The 23,598-nt window shown below is 48.6% G+C and overlaps 1 protein-coding gene across 4 annotated transcripts in view; it reads right to left on the bottom strand.

Moving 5' to 3' along the window:
- The window catches only part of GALNT14 (polypeptide N-acetylgalactosaminyltransferase 14), a 208,624-nt gene extending 190,320 nt beyond the window's left edge, over nt 1-18,304 (bottom strand). Inside the window, exon 1 of one of the 4 annotated variants that reach the window (XM_019448203.2) lies at nt 17,892-18,304. In XM_019448203.2, coding sequence (XP_019303748.1) covers nt 17,892-18,020 — 129 coding nt within the window. In that variant the 5' untranslated portion in view covers nt 18,021-18,304. The remainder of the gene's footprint in view (nt 1-17,891) is intronic. The other 3 variants (XM_019448181.2, XM_019448165.2, XM_019448156.2) reach the window with 3 other exon arrangements.
- Nucleotides 18,305-23,598: the final 5,294 nt, after the last annotated feature.

The raw sequence follows: 23,598 nt of genomic DNA, 5'->3' as shown, positions 1-23,598 counted from the left end.
CAAAATAATTAATTGCATCAATAAAAGGGAAACACATAATTCAATCAAAACATAAAAATTCAAAAATATTTTTAATTAAAAAACCTTGAGGTAAAACAGGAAAAGGAAACTACTAAAATACAATGAATAATATTTCAGGGGTGCCTGGATGGCTCAGTCAGTTGAGAATCTGACTCTTGATTTTGGCTGAGGTCATGATTCCAGGGTCATGGGATCGAGTCCCACATCAGGCTCCATGCTAAGCATGGAGCCTGTTTAAGATTTTTTCTCTCTCTCTGTCTCTGCCCCCTCCCCCACTCACACTCTCTCTAAAATTTTAAAAAAAATTGTTTTTAAGAATATTTCATAAAAGTGGACAGCAAATTAGCAAAACATTACAACCATTTGCATCAAAATCAAGAAAAAGTTAGCATGGTTTTTCATCTTAAAGTTCCCATGAATGTGACAAAACAAGATAGTGAAATAATCAAGAAATATTCAAACAGGAGAGATAAATTTAACTCATTTTGATAGTGATATGATTTTATATCTAGGAAATCCGCTGGATTATTCAAGTAACCCCTGGATTTACTAAGAAAATCCTAGTAAAAGTATGATATTGGCACAGTAGGAGATAAATAGGTCAAGGGAACAGAATGGAACTCCAGGAACTAAAACTCAGTATTCTGGGGAAACAAATATAAGACAAAGGTAGTATTTCAGTCAGTGGAGGAAATGATGGTTTAGTTGGTGATATTGACACAAATGACTACCCATTTAAAAGAAAACAGAGTTGAACCCCTACCTCAGATTATATGTAAAAATTAATTCCAGATGGACTTAAGATTTAAAAATGTGTAACTCATGTAGAAGGGGAAATTTAGGCTGTTCTATATACAACCCAGATGTTAGGAAGATCTTTTTAATAAGACAGAACACTCATTAGCTATTATTAAAAAGACAGTTAACTATGAGAAAACAAGCAAAAACACTATATGGCAATATATAAAAAACAGAAACAAAATCAACAGTATAACAATTGATTAGAAAAAAAAATCTGCAATGCCCACGACCAATAAAAATCTGTCTGTAACATACAAAGAGCTCTTATAATTGACAACAAAAAGATAAACAGCCCACTGGAAAAACAGGCTGAGGATATGAATAGATACATCACAGAAGAGCAGATCCTTAAGGGCAGTAATGTACAAGAACACATCCAACCTCTCTGAAGTCAGAAGAATGTAACATTACAATAGGATCCCGTTTTCTACCCTTCAGATAGGCAAAAGGAAAATGACAACATTTATGCTAAAGGGGATGCTGGGGAAAGGGTTCTCATACTATGCTGGTGGAAATGTGGATTTTTACACTGCTTCTAAAAGCAATATTACTATACCCATTCATATAAAAATCAGACTCCCTTGGATTCAGAATTCTCATTCCTCAAAATCTATCCCATAGAAGCAAAAGCCCCCATGTGTGAGAATACGTGTGCAATATTTACTGCCGCACTGGGTTTGATAACAAATGTTAAGAGACAAGGTGGAGTCCCACTAAATGGAAACAGGTGAATGAAATCATAGAATATTATGCAGTCATAAAAACAAGCTGGCTGACCTGAGCATTTCTAGGATATGTGATTAGATGACAAGTAAGATACAAAGACATATATACAACATGATCAACCTCTCTCTCCTGTTTAATAAGGACCACAGCAGATCTGTAAATGCTTATCTACGTTTCTATACTGATGACAGGTGCAGAGAGAAGACACGGAAGTTTATATACACAGGTTGCTACGTTGCTTATGTAAAAGTGGGGGAAGGGAGGAATGGAAGGAGCTAGGGAGTAGGGGAGCCTAAATCAATCAATCAAATAATTAATTAATAAGCAGCAATGAGATAGCCTAGACAATATCCCATTTGGGCAAATCACCCATTTTGACGTTCTAAGATTTTTTTTCAATATACATCTTCTGTTAAACAAAATAAGGTCCTACTATGGACACAATTTTGAATCCTACTTTTTTTTTTTAACATGCTACATCATGAGACTATGTGCATGTCCGCTGCATTAGGTCCTTTCCTAATCTAGCTTCCCAAACGGGTAATCTGGAGAGAGTCTCCATGGATCAGCCACACATTGCAGGTAACACAAACAGGCCATCAGCCTTGGGCTACCTGGTATATGTAAGAAGGAGGGAAGCTTCTAGAACCTCATTGTGATCCATCCTCCCAGTCACAACAGCTGGGATGTTGCCACTTCATTCCTCCAACTAATGCACATGGACTCAGGTCTTCGGGACTCAGGACCCCAAGCATACGCCCTCAGTTCATGCCTTTTGTAGGTGACTTTTGGCCACAGCCCCGCCAAGGCTTCATCGAGGGGAATGTAGACAGGTGAGATGAATTTTCCAGAGGAGCATTTCTCTAGGAAGCAGCCACATGAATTAAAGATGAAAATAGGTGGTCAGGAGAAACCAGAATCAACCTCGGTGAGAAATGAAAAGCATACACTCTCATTTAGGCCAAAAGGGTAAAAGAAAGGGAACGTCAAATTCAAATTTCACTGAATTGCTACCTTAAGAGTAATTAGCATACTCTGAGCAGTTAAAACACTTAAACCCAAAACATGTACTAAACAAAGTCCCCAGTGAGTAGGGTATAATATTCCCAACCTGGGAGATCTGTTTACTTTCAGACATACTTGCGTTTTAGAACAATAAGCAAATGACTTTATTTTCAAACTCTTCCACATCTGGCTTGCTCCTGGTTTCCACTGACCTCTGCTCACTCTTGCTGGAGGCCTAGCACCTCATAAGACCTCCCTTGCCCCTGCCACCCAGACAGTCTCCCTTTCTGTAAATTCCTACAGAAGTTACCCCTTGTTCTACAGGAAGACAGTCTACATTTGCTACTGCCCTAGATTACACTGGTTGTCCCATCAACTCCATCGTAATATACTGCAGGTGTGGTAGGATCACATATTGAGATATTCCATTATATTTCTTCACATTGCATTCTACCTGCTCACTCCCACCCCAAGCGGTACCCCAACCCCTAATCTCAACACACAACCAGGACTTGATGCTCCCTTGCTTCCAGGAAGGTGGTATGCAAAAGCCCGTGTTGCTGAAACAATAAGTAGCACAGAGGGTGATGGAAAAAAGGAATTCCTCTAACTTGGAAAAACAACGGAGGCAGCCAGTCCTAAGAGTGCTGGGTGCCCAGGGTGTAGCAAGATCCAAGAGGGACGCCTCAGTGCTGCCCCTAGGTAGGCGGGACCCTGAGTGTGGGGACTCAGGGCATCAGAAGGAACCCAGCCCGGAGGTCAGCACAATGACGAGGGTTTGGTCAATGATGTTCCAGCTGAGACCACAATGCCTGGAAGATTCAAGGCCCCTCCCGTGTTCCTGGGAGCACTGAGGAGGCCTCCTGGATCCTTCTGCAGCTCTAAGTAGAAGAACCCCCCCAGTCTAACTGGGTGAACGGGACTTTAGACTTGAATGATCCAATCCAACTGAATTCACTACAAATAGGGAAACGTGCCACCAACTCTAGACCTCAGTTTGTCCCATATAAGCTTTTTGTAAGAGTCAGTTGACACCTAATACGGCATTTCTCAAACTTTAATTGCACGGAAACCATGTGGGCGTTTTGCTTCAGCGAGGATGTGAAATCGGTAGGTGTGGCCTGAGGTTTGGCATGTCTAACAAACTTCAGGTGAACAAATACCCCCACCCAGGAATCACACTATGAGAACCAAAGGTCTGGGGCAGGGATTAGCAAACTTTTTCTCTAAAGGGTCCCGTAAAATGTGAGCTTTGTAACCCAGCCAGTCTCCCTCACCATTCAGCTCTGCCAGGGCAGTGTGAAGGCCACCACAGAGAACACATAAAGGAGCCAGCGTGACTCTGTTCCCGTAAAACTTTATTGACGGACACTGATATTTGAATCTCCCACAGTTTTCATGTGCCACAAAATATTATTTTTGTTTTGAGTTTTTTCCCAAACATTAAAAAATGTAAAAAAACCAAAACCAAAACCATTCTTAGTTCCCAGGCCGTGCATAAACAGCAGGAGGAAGGGACTGGATTTGGCCCATGTGCAGACCCAGGTCTTGGTGCCCAAATAAGTATAGAATCACAAGAGGCACCCCGGGCAATTCGACCCACATGGCTTGCTCAGCCACCTTATTTTCTACCCTGAAGTTTCCCTATTTTCTAGTGCCTATTTTCTATCCTGAAGTTTCCTGTCTGCCTTCCACTAGGACTATGCTTTTCAAACAGCACACACTTAGGGGACAAGTAGATCCCGACAAATGCCCTTCTTCAAAAATCACCGAAATGACTTTAAAAGACCTCCCTAAATGCTTTTTCTTCTAATAAGAGGCATAGTAGAATAACAGGTTCCTGTTTTAGTGAAACAGCTTTTCAGGATGAGACTGACCTTCAACTAGAACTTTCTGAGCTAACGGGGGAGTGACATGATCAGGGGAAGAAAGTCACCCTTGCAAAAATGACTAGTAAATTCAAAAGCAATCTTCTCAAGCCTTTATCCTGTGAACCCGAATTAAGATTCTCTCTATCCCCTTGGCCTCATGTTCCACTTTAAAAACTCAAAAGAGAGGAAAGACGCCTCTTCATCTTGCGGTACCTTTCACCATTAAAAAACCATCCTAGAGATACAGCCGTATCCTTCCAGTAATACACAACAAATGTAAAACCCAGGAGGGAGGTAGTTTGAGAGAAAAAGTGGCCAGGAGCCAGCAGACAGCCACAGCTCCACGCTCCGTTACCGCCCCAAATTTGCCCTGGACATGAGGGCAGACCCCAGCTGGGACATCTCCTACATAGGGCTTCACATAGAGCAGTGCCCCATAGGGGCCTGTGGGATGAATTGATGGGCTTGACCTAGTGGCAGGGGAATTTGCCTGCTCTGTCTCCCCATGCTGGCCAGCCACTCAAAAGGAGAAACTCCGAGGAGCTCACTGCCCCTTGTGAACCATCCCGATGACACCCCAGCATGGGCTCCAGAATCACCCAGACCTATCTTAGCTCTGCCACTTACTAGCTCTACTGATTTGGGCAAGTTATTGGAACTTCATGAACCTCAAGTTCCTCATCAGTAAAATAAGGCTATTCAATGTCATCCAGAGATAATATTTATAAGAGAACATTTTAACAACCTGTATGGCTCAGGCACTGTTTAATCAGAAGGGTGCCAGCCTTTTTTTTTTTTTAATTTTTTAAAAATTTTTTTTAACGTTTATTTATTTTTGAGACAGAGAGAGACAGAGCATGAACAGGGGAGGAGCAGAGAGAAAGGGAGACACAGGATCTGAAACAGGCTCCAGGCCCTGAACTGTCAACACAGAGCCCGACACGGGGCTCGAACTCACGGACCGTGAGATCATGACCTGAGCCGAAGTCGGACGCTCAACCGACCAAGCCACCCAGGGGCCCCAGAAGGGTGCCAGCCTTAACACCACCCAGCATGACCGTACTGGCAAGCACCAACTAACTCTCAGCCTGCCAACCTCCCAGGCAGCCCAGGGAGCTCCCAAGGGCTCTTTCAGATGGAAGAGGACCCATGGAACTCCTAGCCACCCCAGGTGGCTAGGACTCTCACACTGCTAGGGGACACGCAGTCAACCTACATGGCTGACCTGGTGGGGAGTAGTGGGGAGTGCCGGCACCTAAAACACCCAAATGTCCATCCCATTTACCTTGAATCCAGGGTAACAAAGACCAAATCTTAAAATGCCACACAAAAAGCAACAGGGTCATCTCTTTGACAATTAAGTCCAGCACTGATCTCACAAAGAAAACCCCATGATCCCTAACCCCTTAAAAAGACACAGTGCCACAGTGCCATGGGAAAGATCCAGACACTGCTCTAGAATAGCCCGCCTTCTTCCCATAAAAGACCTGACACACTTCACACTTCAGGGCCTGACATATGGCACTCAATACATATCAGCTCTCCCAACCCCACTTTGGGACCAGAAGGAAACAAGAAAATGACCAGATTACAGCTCAATAAACAAACATGCTTAGTACGACTAAGCATAGTCGTACTAAAATTGGAGAAATTGGAGGTCTTGGCCCTGAAAGAGAAAAAAAGGAAACTGCACATTATAAAAAGGAATATGCATTAAAAGTAGAAAGTATCATAAATGCAGCTTATGTATTGTATTAATAGCAGGTATTTGTTTTTCCTGCTAATAATCTAATTAGCAGTCAATCCGATGCATCCTTTATCATCAGCTGATCCATAATTACTGCTCCATGCTGAGTATTTTCCCGGCACACGATAGCTTTCAACTCCTCAGCACAAACAACCAAATAATTGGTGCTATTATGCTAGGGAAGGAACTACTCTCCGAGGGAGGGATGATGTTGGGAGTGGGTAGCCATCCACTATAGCCTTCGCATTTTTGTATCTGTTGGTCAGTTCTCACTGTCCCCTCTCCAATCTGTCTTGAGGCACACCTAAAGCACCTTAACACTCGCAAGAATGGGATACCTTGAGGACTTCCTTTTTTAAAGTTTAACCCTGGGACGAGAAACATTCCCAGTCATCTGCCGGAGAGAAGTGTTCGTAAGGATGTCAAATGGTCCAGAAAGCACAATATATCTCCCTTTGAAAATGTTGTAAAGTTTTTTCTTTGATTACTGTTATAAAAGGACTTGTCCTAGAAGAGCCAGCTTCTGATATAAAACTACTTCATTCAATAGCTTCTGGTGTAAACAAGAGGTGTATAATTCCAGGAAGCAGAGCAAAGGCTGCTATAAAGGCTGGCTGCTAAGGTAAAGAAAGATCTATCCAAGTCATCACTTCCAAGACAGCACAGGGGGTGCGAGGGTGAGGGGACAGAAGGAAGCATGGGGTGAACAAGTGATAAGTGAAAAGAGGTAGACTCAAGGGCCAGACGGGTCCCTCTTGGAATCCAGCTCCTTCCTCTACCTGCGAGCCGCATGACTTTGGGAAAGTCACTGAACTTCCCTAAGCCTTGAGATTCCTCCTCTGAAAAGTGAAGCAAATAATACCGACTGTACAGGGTTGTTATGAATAGACGACTACACACACACAGCACCTGGCACTTACTAGGGGCTCAGATTGTTAGTTCTTTGCTTTCATCCTGGATACACCCACCAACAGCTGGTTTTCTGCAAGCCAATAGTTTGTGCCACGTAATTCCATTCTCTGGAATTAAACCTCCGCCGCTTACCTATAGGCATAAGCAGGTTTTAGCCTGGATTCACCACGGGACAGCTACACCAGCCAAAGTCCTATGCATGGTTCCCACTGTCCTGACGGCCCTCCCCCAGCACCCACTCTCCTAGAATCCTCCCCATCCTCCCATGATCCAGCAACTAAGGGGTTAACACGCAGCACATACTTTGGTTCGCTGGTACCCTTGGCACACCAGTTGTTAAAGGTCTCCCTGATTATTTATTATTATTATTATTATTATTATTATTAAAGGGAATAAGACTGGGGAAACTGGAAAGACAGATCAAGACCTTTCTCCAGAGACGGTCTCATCCAGGAAACAGGAATCAATAGCTATAAAAAGAATGAAAACTACATACTCTGACCCCAAGTGAGGTGCTGAAATCTGAGTCAGAAGCCACACACTCAGAGGTTTTTGTTTGTTTGTTTGTTTGTTTTTGAACTTTTTACTGAAGTGAAATACACAAACAGAAAAGAGTGTGTGTTCAGTGACTTTTCGCAAAGGGAACACATCCAAATAACCAGCACCCAGATCAAGAAACTGAACAGAACCAGTTCTCCCCAAGCACCCCTGTCCCCTTCTTGTCACTAACCCCATGAAACTGACTTCTAACACCATACATTTGTTTGGCCTGATTTCGTGCTTTATACAAATAGGATCCCACAGCCAAATCTGGCCTGCCTCCCACCTGTTTCAGCACACCCTGAAAACTAAGAATGCAGTTTACATGTATAAATATTTGAAAATACGCAATACTAAAAAAAGACATTTCATGAGATGTGAAAAATACATGAAATGCAAATTTCAGTGTCCATAAATAAAGTTTTATTGGAACACAGCCATGTTCCACTTGCTTACATTATTGTAAACTCTATAACAGCACTGTTGAGTAGTTACAACAGGAACTGTATAACCTAAAAAAAAAAAAAAAAATACATACGGTCTGGCTCTTTCCAGAAAAAGTGTGCCAACTCCTATTCAGGTTACATGACATTCACCGGAATACAAATATATTTCTCTGGGGTTTCTAGCTAGGAGCAAAACTGCAGGGTCAAAGATATATACATATGTTCAGCTTTTGTAGACACTACCAAGAAGCTTTCCAAAATACACGCTCCATTGTAAGAGAACAGCTAAAACCTGGAGCAGAAACCATAATGCCAGTTTTAAGAGAGGCAGGGAGAATTCCAGGGAGTTATGTGATCCAGAATTGGGCAAATATGATTAGAAAATCAGTAGGGCTTCCGAGTAGAGAGGGAAAATATCAGACTTCTTAGGTTTACATTTCTTTTTGTTCTGACTCCATGCACACTTGTTAAAAATATAGTTCCCTTTAATGTTGCCATGCTCCATGAAAATAGACAAGAGTGAAAAAACCATGTTTCCGCTTGGGATCTTGGAGTAGACACTGACTTTGTCATTCAGGCCACATAACAAAAGCACCACCATGAGCCCTTCAGTAGTTAATCTGAACTGCAGACAAAATATCCAAGAAGACATTAGCAGCTCCTGATTTTCTGCTTTCGTAAGTTGAAACGTACACATGGACAGCAAGTACGTTAGTAACACCCATCCTCCCAAGCAGCTGTGAAGAAGCTGAGCCCAGTACTGGGTGCAGCCGGCAGTCAGTCTGACTACAAGGCAGGACTGAGCAGTCATCAAGGGGTCTTCAGGGCTAAACAGCACCACACAGGCAGGGCGCCCTCTGCTTGGGGACAGAGGCACTTCCCTGGAGTCATCCACCACATACTTGCCTTGCATTTCAAACAGGACATATTAGGTTCTTTCAAGTGACATTTTTCCTCTTAGAGGGGAATTGCTTCTGATCGTCCAAGCACCACATTCATCAGGAAAGGGATTCAAATCAACAGTGTCTGTCTTAATTGCACAATCCCGTTGACTTTTGAGAGGAACAGCCTCGTGAATGACAGCAAAGTTTCATTTCCGGCTGTCAACCCCGCCAGCCTAGGAGGGACGTCCTCACCGACACGTGGACGGAGCCACTCTGGCCCAGCATCTTCCCACAGCAGAAGGTAGCATCCTGTGGAATGTTTCTCTAGGGCCCGGGGGTAAGTCAAACCTGGCCGTTCCTGGAAGAAAACCCAAAGTCTTCCTGGACCTGCAGTGGTCCTTCCAAGATGGGCTCTCTGGTGCCCCTAATTCACTCCTCAGTTCCCTTCCACATGCAGAAAAGCAACACTGGTCTTCCATCAGAGGTCGGGAGTCATTGCTCAGCAAGAGCGCTAACCTTTTGTCCATATGAAAATATACATATAACATGTACCTACATAAAATAGATTTCAATGCTAAGCAGAAGCTGAGCATGACCATAATAGAAACAGCATGAGCTTTAGAGTCAAAAGAGTGAGTTCAAGACAACTTACTGGTTGGGGGTGCCTGCCAGAGTCGCCTCCCCCTTCTAACCTCGGCTTCATCATACTTCAGAAAGTGAGAGTGTTACTAACTTCCAGCTCACGTGGTTGCAGGAAAGATCAAAGGAGGCATTTGTGAATACCAACACCGTGTAAACTGTAAAACATCACAGGAAGCGGTGGAGGAAAGAAGCTCCCGCTTAACATCCTGTTCCTGATTCACCTTTAATTAATCAAGTCTTTGAGCCAGTTCCCCCACCGATGAAGACCCCAGCCCCGCCATAAGCACCTTAGTCAATTCCGCACCCATCTGGCAGCCATCAATTGGCCGTCTATTAACAGCCAATTATCTGGGCAGCTTAATTAATCTGTGCACCACGTGCTCTGATCTCCCCGAGATCCTAGAATACAATGAGCCTGAAATATGGGCGCCAGCTAATTTTTCAATGGCCATCAAGGAATTTGGCGTGCATTATTCCTGTGTGTTGCAGCTGCGAGTGATGGGCGCATAAATATTGATTGGACCAGTCTCTCTGTGGCTGGGGGGGAGGTGGGGGGGGGTGGTGCGGGTAATGAATGACTGAAGTGTTCTCAGAGGAACAAGAAAAGCTACATAAATCTCCAGTCCCAACCACAGGGAAGAAAATCCTAATTTCTAAACCATAGTGAGACAAGGAAAAGGGACAGTTAGCCTCTTTGGAGAGAGCTTGTCAAGATGGGGCAGTCATACCCGTTCTCTAGATGCTTCCCTCTCTCTCCTGGCCTGGAATGAGATGCAAATTGGGTTTAAACAACCAGGATCATTAGAAAGGAGGCAGCTGGGTGGCTGTTCCCTTCATCTGGGAATTCAAATCCAATGGCAGGAACATGTGAGCATACAGCTCTCCCCTGCATTTCCTTGAAAGATCTCTGTAGTGCTTACAGTTAAGAAGACAAGTGACATGAGGAGAATTTAATTATTTTTTTAAGTGCCTAATCTTGTCTCTGGGAATGGTATGCAGAAGAGACGTTGTACTTGGAAGCGGCGTTGTCCGGGACGCCGTGGGTCAGATGGCTCCTCAATTTCTGCGAGAAGGGCTCACGCTGCTCCCAGGGCATCCTAGTGAGCGGAATGGCCCGGGGTGGCCCAGGGCAAGGCAGTCACTTCCCTCCTTCGTTAACAACTGTTTTTCCATCCAAGGCATCAGGGACACAGGCTGCTCGAGACCTTGGCTGGAGCCACAGGGAAATCCCAGGCCCCTGTCCCCCCATCCCAAGACTTCTTCCAGGGGCTCCTGGCCGAGTGCCCTGGGGCTCTCTGCTCTAGACCCCACCAGCTTTCCAGGAGACGCAAATAAGAGGAGGGAGAATGTGGTGGAGGGAAGAGGGGATGGTGTGAAAGAGAAGCAGGAGGAAAGAGGACCCCCAGCTAACACCGCAGAGACCTCTCCCTCTCTCTCCCCTCTCAGCTTCCGAGTGTTCGTTCATTAGGTCCTGTGATGGCAGCAGCTGCTGCCAAATGCAAACACTGCTGCCCCAGAAGGTCACATCAGGCCATTTATTCTGAAATACCAAAATACCAGAGCCAGCAGATTTCAGGAGCTTCTGCAGAATTCCCCAGGGTACCCGAGTACGCGTGTGTGTTCTTCCATATCCCAAAGGGGTTCTTTCTTAATCAGCTCAACATCTGAGGACTCAGAGACTGATTTATTTTTTTGGTTAATCTAGCGTTTCTGGTAAAATAATTAAAAGATAAGTAATAGACACGGAGTATCTGTGGTGTAATTATTTATAGCCACGAGGTCTTACTTTCGGAGTCATTCCCAAATTACCCGAAACGACTGAGACCTGCTGGCGGGGCGAGGGCGAGACAGGCAGGGGGGCCGTAGCCTCGCTGCCCCCATTTCACAGCTGGGGAGACTGGGTCCCAGGAGAAAGGACCGGAGTTCCCTCCGGCACGGCCAATGGACAGCCACACACACACAAGAAAAGCCAGAAGGTGAAACCACACGTGATGATGTGACACGAGCTGCCAGGGGAGGGTCGGGCTCTCAGTCTCCTGACTGCAGTGAACAGTGCGAGTCTCTGAGGCTCCTGTGAGTGGGAAGGCTGACCACCCAGGGGCCCTGCAGCCAGCTGCGGCGGGCGGCGGGCACATTCACACTCACGGCCCCCCGCAGATGGTGGGTCTCTAATGTTGCTCTCTGGGGTGGCATGTGCAAAAGCCATGGCAGGCTTCGCATACTGCCCCGGACGGAGGAGCAGGGGATCTGTCCCTGCTTTCTAATTCAGACACTCTTTCACAAAGTGCAATGGGGACTTTGAGATGCTCTCTGGAGGAGCGATAGAACTGGACACGTTAGACACTAAACAAGGGCACAGCAACACATATCTTCAAATGCGCCTGACAATGGAGAAGACGGTTTTGGAAATGTGCGGTGGAAGGCTGCGGGAAAGGACGCAGGCAAAGGAGGCAGACGAGCTATCCTGTGAACCAGGCCGGGTGGAAACCCTGGGCCTCAGGCATCAGCCAAGGCAGCCTCATTCTGTCCCTGTTTAGTTTATAAATGACCTCTGATGAGTGGAAATTAACACTTTGAAATGAAGCAAACACACAAGCAACCTTGAAAAAGGGTAGTCTCTAGACAGGCTGAGGGAGGCTTATGACAGGAACATTAATTTCTCTTTCCCTCTTGGTTTTGGCCCTTTGTCTTCCCTGACTTGAGCAGGTATCATTCTATGCCTCCAGGAACATTTGAGACAGGGATTCCTGGTCTTTGTTTCCAAAAGCAGGAGGCCACTTCGGTGAACAAGGGTTTAGTGAGAGAGAGAGCTCCCCACACTGACTCAAAGAGAGTCCCTCAGAATGATCCGATCCATAGGTCCCTAGACAGGGCCTCCCACCTGGCCCTGAAGGGGAGTGCTTTCTTAGCCAGAAAGCAAGCTGGGATGTGGGTACAACCCAGTGTGGGCAGACTCCCACCAGCCTGATGGGCTTGAATTTGGCTGCAGGGGAGAGCTCAGGGTAAAAAAAAAAAAAAAAAAAAAAAATAGCTTGTTGATATCTACAAAAACAGGCTATTTCTTGAATATCTGAGGTTCCAACCTGCTACTTTCATATTTCTCAGCCTTGTACAGCAGCCGCTACTGGACCACGAAGCAACACTATCCTCCACCTGCTTTGGGAACCACAGCGGGGGGGGGGGGGGGGGGGGGGGGGGAGGGGGGGCAAAGAGCCCAGAGCCTGGCACCAGCACACGCAGGAATGAAGGAAACAACGGACGCTCATCTGATGGTGGGCTACTTCTGGTCACGCCAGGGTCAAATTCCTTGGACAGAGTCCAGGATGCATGCTCCAAGTGTCAGCAGATTAACAGGGTCTCTCTCTAAAATTCATGATTTTTTTTAATGGGAGAAATGATCTACTAAATGGGGAATAAAATAACAGTGTCATATACTCAAGGCATTTGTGGCATGCAAATACTACCAAAAGACAAGCTCTTTTCTAATAGCGTTTGCTATATTTCTAGTAGAGCACAAATACATCTACATGGGCCCGAGGCACTTTATTCAAAGCCTATACATCTCCAATACCTTCCTCAAAAAGTACCCTCAGGCCTCAAATTCTTTTGCTTTTACTAAGCCCTAAGCCCCTGGACTAAATTTAGTTTCTTGGAAGAGACAAATGTGCTGCTTTTTTTTTTTTTTTTTTTAATTCTGTCGGTTATTGTATAATTCTCCAAATGGCAAACAAATGATACAGGAGAGAAGAAATGAAAACATTTTCCAGGTATTTTTACTGGTATAGTATTTATCACTAAAATACAGTTTGACTTAAGACATCAAACTTGTTACACGATTTTCAATTAGGAATTGGAGCTCAGCAGAATTTGGAGGGGGGAGGGACCCAGTAAAAGAATCAAATCAACATTAAGAAGTCAAACTTAAAGAAATCTTTACTTGAGCTATTAATAGAGCCAGCCCTTCTTGGAACTTAAAAAAAATCCAATTAATTTTATTAAACCAGGAGTGCAGCGTGCCTTCTCTACATCAGTTGGATTGTGACAAGGCACAGGTTTTATTTTATTATCGGGTCCACTTTAGAGATCCCATCCCCAGGCCAATGAGGATGCTTTCCAACACTGGGAAAAAAATGTAAGGGCCTGGGAATTACAGCCTGTAGTGGACTCCAGGGAAGGCAACTTGCCGTGGAAAGTCTACGTGGAGGGGTCCCTGGCCCAGGAGCCCCAGCCCCAGTCCTCTCCTCTCCAGTTTCTGGGGTGTGGGGGCCGGGGGGGGGGGCGGGAAAGGGAAGCTCAAGGTTAAAAAAAAAAAGAGTGCTTGTTGATATTCTGACTTCTTTTTAGAGAAGTCCCCTGACTTCTCTAAATATTTTTTTTTAATTTTTTTAATGTTTCTTTGTTTTGAGAGAGAGAGAGACGGAGTGGGAGTGTGGGAGAGGCAGAGAGACAGGAAGACACAGAATCCGAAGCAGGCTCCAGGCTCTGAGCTGTCAGCACAGAGCCCGACGCGGGGCTCGAACTCACAAACTGCAAGATCATGACCTGGGCCGAAGTCAGATGCACAAACAACTGAGTCACCCAGGGGTCCTTCTAAATATTTTTTAGTGAAGGGCACCCACTGCTTGTGCTTTGGGAAATAAACTGACCCCCTCTACCAAGGTGGGAAGGAGTCCAGGAAGGACAAAAACTTCCCTAAGGCTTCCTTTCAATGTGTCCAAGTCAAGAGCTCTTCAAAGGACCATGAATGAGCATTTCCTAGGAAAAGCTAGGATACTGAACTCACACAAAACTGAGTTTTTTTGCCTACAATAGACAAACATCCCAACCAAATTCCTACTATTGAGGAAATAATCTCTGCCTTGGAAAGGATGCTGCAATCATTGGCTGCAACCGGACCCTCCCCACCAGGGGGAGCTCTGTCCAGCCAAAGGAGCCTCCTCAGCCCCAGGTGGCCTCCTCCAAGAGCAGATCAGGATTCCCCCCTGAGGAGGTTCCCCCACAAATTATACCAACACCTTCCCCCCTCCCTGGAGCTCTTCAAAGGCAAGTGTCTAGGCACAAACCATGGAAATGCTGGAAAGGAGGTTGGGAAGCACATGCTGTGAACACCCCTAGCCTCACCCCATTACCCACAAGTGCAGATCCAGGCAGTCCACACAGCAGAGCGGCATGGAAGGAGCCTGTGGGTGGGCGGTGCCAAAGACGATCCCATTCCATTCTTACCCCGGATGCTGCCACTTAATAATAGCCTTGTTATCGTGGGCCAACTGTATAACTTCATTATTCAGGCTTATCTGCATAAACGTATTATCTGCCTTATGTGGTTGTTGTGGAGATTAAATGAGGGAATACGTGTGAAATAGAGCTTTTGAATTTGTAAGACACCACACAAATGCTAGCTTTTGTTACTTCGCCTGAGTGCACATGCTCAAACGAGCTTGGTCCTTGAGGAACTCAAGAAGAATGAAATCATTCGGCCATGTTTGCATGGGGCCAAACTACAAAAAAATCAACACACTTAATATTCTTCATCTAGCTCCAAATATCATACCCATCAATAGGCTGCTTCAGACTCACACGGAACACTTGTATAGACAGTGATTCTGGGACCTTCTCCCAAAACCACAGAATCATAGTCTCTGCAATAAGCCACAAAACTTGTATGTTAAACACTCTCCAGAGGATTCTGCCATGCCGTCAGGTTTGGGAACCAACCGCACGCCTTTGTACAGGATGTGCAAATTTCCTAAACAGGTCAGTCATGGCAATAACATTGTTCTGGCGCTCAGAAGGACTCTGTCTCTCCGTCTCTTTCCTCGGATACACATATCCTAAGATACGGAGGGGTGTTCATCTACCAGACACAAATACACTCACGAAGAGACACAACACATATACGTGGGCACACGAGGTCACACATACAGGCAAAAAACAGAAAGGAGAAATATACTAAGAAGGGCGCCTAATAATAAAAGGTATCGAGATTTTAAAAGTCTATACAATTTGTGCTTCTCAAGGACACAGAACATGGGAGGAAGAAGAAGTAAGATATTAAGACCAAAAGCAAGTGGCCAAAACTAGAAGCCCACCTCTTCCATGACTGCACACCACTATGTCCAGAATTCCAATATTAGACCACTCCCCCCACCCCACCCACTACTCACTTGTTTGTAATTCTGCCTCAACCAGGAACTTGTGAGAGCCTCCCTACCTCCCTGCAAAGGGCAGGGACATAGTATCTTCATCGCAGCAGCCTCCAAACCCAGCACAGGGCCTGGCATCTAGCTGGATTCAGTAAATGTGTGTCCAGCACATGCCAGGGCGAGAAGAGGCAGGTAAAGACGAAAGACAAAGTGCACAAAGAGGGATACGGATCTCTTGTCCCAGCTCCCTGGTGTAAACTAAGAATAAGTAAGCTTAAGGTAATGAGGTTCAATGCAAAACAGAGAGAGTTCACGTCCCTGCAGGCATCATTAACTGCATCACAAGGAGCAGAACCACCCTGGGGGAAAAAGAAGAAAAGCTCTCCAGATCTACAGGCAGGTCTGAGGTGAGAAAATTGATCCAAAGGCTTTTTGAAGTCACCAGTCTGATCTCTCACTCCCCTGCTTACTACCCCTCCAAGGGCCCCTAGCACCCCCAAGGTCCTACCCAATCCTACCCTTTCACACTTGCCTGCCCTTACTCCTGCCGTCAGCCACGTGGTTTACACTCAAATTATGCCAAATTCACACAACCCGCTGTGTCATTCCTCTAAGCCTGTTTGGTACAGTTAACCTCTACCTTGAATGCCCTCCCTACCTCCTGGCAAACCTACTGTTCATCCTTCTCAACTCAGTTCTGTCACATCCTCCTCCCCCAGGAAGTCCCCAGGCTCCCATGACACCCAGTACACTGAGCCCTGTTGGCGCTCAGCACTCTGTATGATCCTGGCACATTCCTGAGCAAAGCCCCTACCCCTAGAAGGTGAGATCTACATATTTGTACCCATAACACCTAGCACACTGCCTGGCGCACAGCAGACCGTCAATAAACGTTTGTGGGACTCAACTCGGCATTAGCAAGATTCCAAAACACAAGTGCCAGAAGACTTAGTTAAAAAGGGATCTGAAAGACACCTTGATTTAGTGGAAAGGTTCTGAATATCAGCGGTCTGAGTTCAAGTCAGAACCACCTAAGGCAAGGCACAAAGACTGAACCTGTTTCTTAATCTATGAAATGAGGATACCACCCAACTTACACAATTACTTATGAAGAAGCACCTATTGTTTACCTGGCACAAACTGGGCCTCTGTATGGACTTACTGGGGAGACCCCCTTCTCTCCCCATCCCCCCCCCTCACTTTTTTAGCCTCCAGCTTCAGACCATACCCTCTTCCAAGGGCTTTTTCCAAGTCCCTGGAGGACTGCTCTGGACCCAGTTAGTAAATGTTGTCTGCCTGGTCAGGAACCCCCAGAGGCCTCCTTCTGTGTCCCACGACCAGGTCTGAGGAAGAGGAGACTCAGGAATGGGGACTCTGAATTAAAGGTAAATGTGTGAATGTAAATTAAAGGGAGAACCTTCTGGCTGGGCTTGGAGGAACCCACGGGGCAGGAGTTGGAAAAGCCACTTGGATTCTCATTTCCCCAACTCCCCACCAACATCAAGGCGTCTGGTTTTACAGGCTCCTCAGTGGTGTTCAGGGCACATTCAACTTCCCACGCAGCTAAAGAGATCGGGGACAATTAGAAAGCAGGGGTAGCGACAGGCCGGCGGGCCCGGGCAGCCAGCGTGCGGGAGGCTGCACGGCGCTCGCCCGCGATGCACACGCGCGCGCGGCGCACCCCGGGCCTCCGGCCTCCCCTGGTCGGGCCTGGCAGCTGCGGGAAGGAAGGAGGTCAGCGCCGCGGCCAGACTCCTCGCGGGCGCCAGCACCGGCCCTCCCTGCCACCCGACCCCACCGCCCGCGACTCTCCCGCGGCGTCCACGGACCGCCACCCCTGGGAGGCTCGTCTGCAGCGTCCCCTCCGCCCCGGGACCCCAGCGCGCTGCCCAAGTTCAGCTCCCCACTCTGCCCGCGAGCGCGCTCCCGCCACCCACACCCACTCCCACTGCCACACTTCACGGGTCGGGAGATGCCTCGAGCCTTCCTAAATCCAGAAACATCACCCTGTGGCCGCAGCCGGCGCCCCGTTACCTGCTCGCGGCACCCAGACTCCCGCCCTGGCTTCCCGGGAGCCCGCAAACCCGGCGCGCGGGCTGCGCGCACTCCTGCAAATCAGTGCCCCGCGCCCACCACGCCGCCCAAGCCCGTACCTTGGGGGTCTGCACTTCAGGTCCCGGCGGCAGCTCGAACTTCTTCTTGGTTACCCAGAAGAACAGCAGCACGGTGATCCAGAGCACCCCGAAGATCGGCAGAGCCAAGCGGCGATTCAGGCGCCGCATGGTCCCGTTTGCCTCGTCTTCTCCGCGGCGCTACGCCCCTGGGGCACCCCCTGGCGGTCAGGGTCGGCGGGGCAGGAGTCCTGGAGAGCGCCGACCTCCGGATCAGGGTGCTGGGGCGGCAGGAAGCTGCTAGGTGCTCCGCCCGCTTCGGAGAGAAGCGAGCAGGGGCGGGGGGCGCGGGGCGCAAAGGGGCCGGGAAGGACCGAAGGGCAGCCAAGCTGGGCACACGTTCCCGCCGGAGAAGCGCAGTGGCAGCTGAGATGCTCCCTGCGCCGCCGCCGCCGCCGCCGCCTCGCCCGCCGCCGCCGCCGCGAGGGAAACGGACTCGAGCTGCGGGGAGGGAGGAATCTGAGGCTGTGCCCGGCACCCCGGGAAGAACAAGAGGGAGGAGGGAGGGGAGGGAGCGAAGCGAGAGCGTGGGCCCGACAGACCGACTCCGAGGGAGCCCGGGCGGGAGCGAGCGGGGCTCTGCGAGGGGGGCGCTACCGCCGCCCGCCGACTGAGGCGCATGGTGCGGCTCGGGGGCCGCCGGCGCAGCCGAGCCCTGGCCGCGGCTCCGGGGCCGTCCGGGCTGGGCCGGGGCGGGGCAGGAACGGTACCCCCGCAGGCCCGCCACCCCAGCCGCAAGGTGGGACCTAAGGGCCAAGCCCGGGCCGGGTTGAGCTGTGTCTGGGAGGACTTTCCCGCTCGGCGCGGGGGCTGCACGTGGCGCTCACGCCCGGAGCCGGTCCCCAGTGCACCCGCCTTCCGGGAGCCGGCGCCGGGACCGGGGGACGCGGGCGCTGGCGGGGCTGCCGCCTGGACCGCGGTTCACTCTCCTGGCCTTTCAGGGCCAAGGCCGAGTTCAGCCAACTCCCCCGGGGTGTTTCTATGCCTGCCTGCAGGTGCCTGGCAACTTTTTCTGCTTAATGGAACGCTGAGCTGGTCTAAATTTAACTTTAAAGAAATCTTTTTAAAAATTAAGGCGCAATTATCTCCCTTAAGGGTTTTCTCTCCCTGTAAGCATCAGGGCTCTGCGCTTGCGAGCGGGGGGAGGGGGGGGGGAGGGGGGGCGGTGTTCCAAATTTGCGCCAACCACATGAGGTACTTGGGAATGACCCTGGGAAAGCCCCCTTTCCCAAATGCCCTTGGAAAAAATGCATTCTTCTCCTTTTTGCAGATGAAAACTACTTGGGTCTAGAAGCAGCGCAAATAACGGATTGGATTCGCACGCAGGCCTCAGTTAGACTAGAATAATGGTGCTGTCAGGGGAGGAGGCGTTCCTGGCCTGGGTCAGCCATACTGGCCATGGGAATACTGGGCAAGTCCTTCAGCTTTCCCCAGCCCTAGATTCCTCATCTGCCAGATGGGGGTGGTAATACCTCCTTGGACAAGTGAGTGAATAATTGTGAAAGCTGAATGCAGGGTGCTGGTGTTATTCGAATCATTTGACCCTTCGAAGAGGGGTGTTAAAAACTCTGTCCTGCCTGGGGAACAGTGGCTGCAGGAACTGTGCCATTTGAATGTATGCGGTCTTATTTGGAGGGGTGCTTATCTCATTAAGTTGCTCGGGGAGGTAAGGATGAGGTACCTACCACTGTAGAGCCACCGTCCTCTTGCCTGTCCCCACAGAGCTCAGTATAGGGGATACCCCATACCCTATCTGAGGCGAGCAGGGCTGTGGAATTCATTCTCTAGTAAAATGGAGCCCCCAAGAAGTGGAGTCACATATGGAGTAATCTGCTGAAAGCCCCCTATACTTGGTGCCTTGTCATTCAGCCACAGGGCAGTCCTGCCTCACAGCCCCAAAGAGTTCTTGGCCAGGCTGTAGGTAACAAGGTTTCGGTTGGGAGCAGAGGTGGAAATCAAACAGCCCAGAACAGCTGAGCTCTCTTGGCAGCCCATCTTAAGATTCAGCTGAGCTCTCAGACCGTCACACAGAACCCTGGGGGTAGGGGACTGGTGGTCCAGAATCTGCCTTTATTAGAACTCTATACGCTGAAAGGTTGGGGTAGGCTCCCCAGCCACCACTTTGGCGGGGCGAAAATCCAGGTAGATCACTGTAATGGGAGGGATGAGGGGAGCAAAAAGGGAACCCATCCGTGCAGCATCGTGAGCGCCCTGGGTCTCTGCCAGGGGCCTCACCCTGGACCTGCAGCCTTGGGCTGGTGCCCTGTTCTGCGGCAGGCTCTGCAGGGGACCCCCAGGCAAGCCGCTGAGATGCTGTCGGCTCCAGGCAGGAGCTGCAACACCGTAGTCCATTGCTCAGCGCTTTGTGATGCGGCTTCCGAGTAACAGATGGCAGACAGTTACACAATCGCCAGGCTTTAGACATGGTGCAGCACCACACTGCCTGCCGCCGAGGGGCTGAGGGGCTTCGTTCTGTTTGGCATCTGGGGAAACCGAGGCCCTGGGTTTCCCGTGGCAGCTCCATGCAGAGCCTGCAAGGGAGAGCAGGGATTGCCTTCCAAGGATTGCCTTCCAAGGGATTGCCTGCTTCTTGAATCGTTATTTTGCCCTCTACTCAAGTGGAGAAGATCCCCTGGTCCTCTGGAAGCTGTCAAGGGAATCCAGTTTTGCCAAGTGTCGTTACCTGATCCAGCCCAAAGGTATAGTAGTCTGGGTTGTCACATCAGTAACGGTCATCAGGATTGAAATGCACTTCAGTTGGGACTTCAAGCGTCTGGAAACCAAGTGGGTCCCCAGGCAGGACCCAGCCCTGTAGGTCTCTCCCAGGACCCGGCATGGGCCCCCTCACCCCCACCCCCACCCCGTGCGCTCTGGTGGATATTTAAAACTTTAATAACCAGCTTAAGTAATGCAGAGCACAGTTGATCCCAGTGGGGGATTAGCTATCACTGGCGATTAATCCAAGTTACTTTTTTCTCATCACAGCTTATATGGGGAGGAAAAGCTCCTAGCAAAAGATTTAACATGGCAGGAAATAAGATAAATTAAATAAGAACTCTCGTTAGGAATAAGGAATTAGGACTCTCCTGGTGCCCTAAAATGGATCTACCTCCCTGGTCTTGATATTCCCAAACAAGTTCCTCAGTTCTCTGGGTGGGTCTCCATTTCCCCATCTGTAATGCCACGCCCTCTCAGAGGCCCTTCGAGCTCACACACACAAAGCCCTGACCTTCCTTGTCCCCGGCGTAGGACTCTTCCCGCCACTCCTATTGTTGGCAAGTTCTGTGCGAGCTGTTCTCTCCTCACAGCCGAAGACATTAGAGAGGAAATTGGGTATTGGAGCAGATGTGAGTCATTCGTGTTCATATAAAAACTATGGAATAAAACCCATTATGGCCCCGGAAAGCTGTGTAAAGCAGCATATGGAGCAAATGTGAGCTGGAAACAGGAGGAAGCTATGGAGTCCAAGGCACATGCTCTCCAACGGCCTTTGCTTTGGGTTTTCACCCTTGGCTTCCGGCTTCCTTTCGCTGTCCTCCTGTCACTGTCCGCGAGCTCTCTGCAGCCTTTTGCTGCTCTCGGATCCGAGTCCCTGTATCCGTCCTCTCTGCCCACTGCGTGACTTAAGTGACAGCGCGTGTGTGCCTGCAGTCTTCTATCTGCATGCTCATTAGACCTGTCACCCCCAGTGAGACGCCCTCTGTGCCGACCTAATGAGATTTTACCCACAGGGGCCCGGACAGCTTGCTGTGGAGGGCTTTACCCCTTCTGGGCCATAGGGAGGGCTAAGCGGTAGCCGGGCAGATCGTAGCACAGCGGAGAGACGAGACACGCACACGGCCCAGCACTGGCAGGGGGCCCTGGCAGCAGAAGGAGCAACGGAGAATTCAAAGATGTCTTGTCTTTATTCCACAGTCGTACAGACCCAGGTCTTCGGGCCGACCCCTGCCGTCTGCTCTGTTCAAGTTCTCCAACTGTAAATAATACATCAGCCCTCTTCCTCGGTGCTCCTCTCCCTTTCCCCTGCCACAGTGGCTTCTGTTACAACCACATGTCCCAAGTCTCCTGCAAGGTCTTTTGATAAAGTGAGTGATGGAATAGTTTAGGCTGCGTGGTAAATGCAAATGAGCTCTTACCAAACTCCTTACCTCCTCTGTCTGCCAAACTGGTGTATCGTCAGAAGAATAAGGCCAACTGGTTTTTCCTCTCATCTTTGGTGAGTAGATGGGTGGCTTTATCTCAGGGATCTGAGAGTCACCGTTCTGGACTGCTCTCTATCCATTAAGCAACTCCTTTCACTATCCCACTACCCCCCTCCTCCCCCACCTCTTGTTTTCCCTCGGTACCCCTCTATAATTTGCTTCCTAGAAAGGGATTTATAGCTTTGCATTTCAAAAGCCTGCTTCTCCCTTCATTACTTGTGCCCCCCAACTTTCTCTGCTCCTCACCCAAATAGCAAGTGGAAAACTTACTATGGCTGCCATGGTGTCTTTGTGGGTTGTAGAGAGTGATTTGATCTTGTGTGTTAATGTCCTGCAGCTACCTGAGCCATGAACCATCCACCCCCACCAGAAAATGCAGAGTTCTAGTTGCATGAAGGGGTGACCCAATTAACTTAAAGAAAAGTAGAGGAAGATTATTTAATAAACAGAATTACCTAGGAGCGTCTCTGAAAGAGGAGAGCACACACAGAAGAAACCGAGGGACCCAAAGACAGGTGTCATTTGCTCCCCAGGTCCCAAATTTCCAATAGCCAGGTCTGACAGCCACCTGCATGATCTCCGACCATCAAACAGTCCTTGGTAGACTCAAGCTTAGAGGCATCAGTGCAGGTAGAAGGGAGCAGGAGAGCTGGGAACCCAGAAGGAATACAACTGTGGTGGGTGCTTTCTCATCCGGCAGGAACATCAGCAGTGAGAGGAACCGACTATGCCCAGGGGTGGAAATAGGACAACTCTCCTTCCCAGGACACCTTCCAGGGGCCATTGGCAGATTCTGTCATCAAGTCATTCGTGGATGTTGCATACTGAACAGGGGGAGCCACGTGCCCGGTTTGCTTGAGAAAGTCGGTTTATTCCTATTTTCCTGGCATGATTATGAATAGTGCCCTCTTCAACTTTTAAGAAATTCCTATATTAGACAATAAACTAGATGGCCACTCTAATGGACAGGATGACTTCCAATGATGTTGCTAAACACAACATTGACTTTCTTAAGTGACTAAAAATGCGGGTCTTTGATGTTAAAATTTCTTGTGTGTTTGTGTGTGTGTGTGTGTGTGTGTGTGTGTGCGTGCACGCGCGCACTGGGCTCAGGATAAACTAAGTGTTCATATGGGGTGCTTTTCTGAGTGACATTTAAGATATTTATTCAAAGATGAGACAGTATAGACAAATCGAGCCAGCTTTAAATAGGAAATTATTATATTGCCCACACCAGTCAGTGTCTGACCCCACTTACCAGCTGAAGGCATTTTACCCACCTAGCAGCTCACACATCCCGGAAAGCAGTGGATTCCTGGCACAGATGTCCCTTCAAAGGGCAGGGGCTCTTGACATCAGACTCTATCCCTCCAACCATCTCGTCCTTTCGCCCACGTACCTGCACAGGCCATGAAAGAAACATGAATAGATAGGGTCAGGGAAACAACAGCACAAGCACAGTGGTCACGATGGAACTGACATTCAAC

Source organism: Panthera pardus, unplaced genomic scaffold (assembly GCF_024362965.1).
Source record: "Panthera pardus isolate Hobbes unplaced genomic scaffold, ASM2436296v1 HiC_scaffold_26, whole genome shotgun sequence".
NCBI lineage: Eukaryota > Metazoa > Chordata > Mammalia > Carnivora > Felidae > Panthera > Panthera pardus.
Note: the sequence above shows the minus strand (reverse complement) of the source record. Positions and strands in the feature narration are given on the sequence as shown.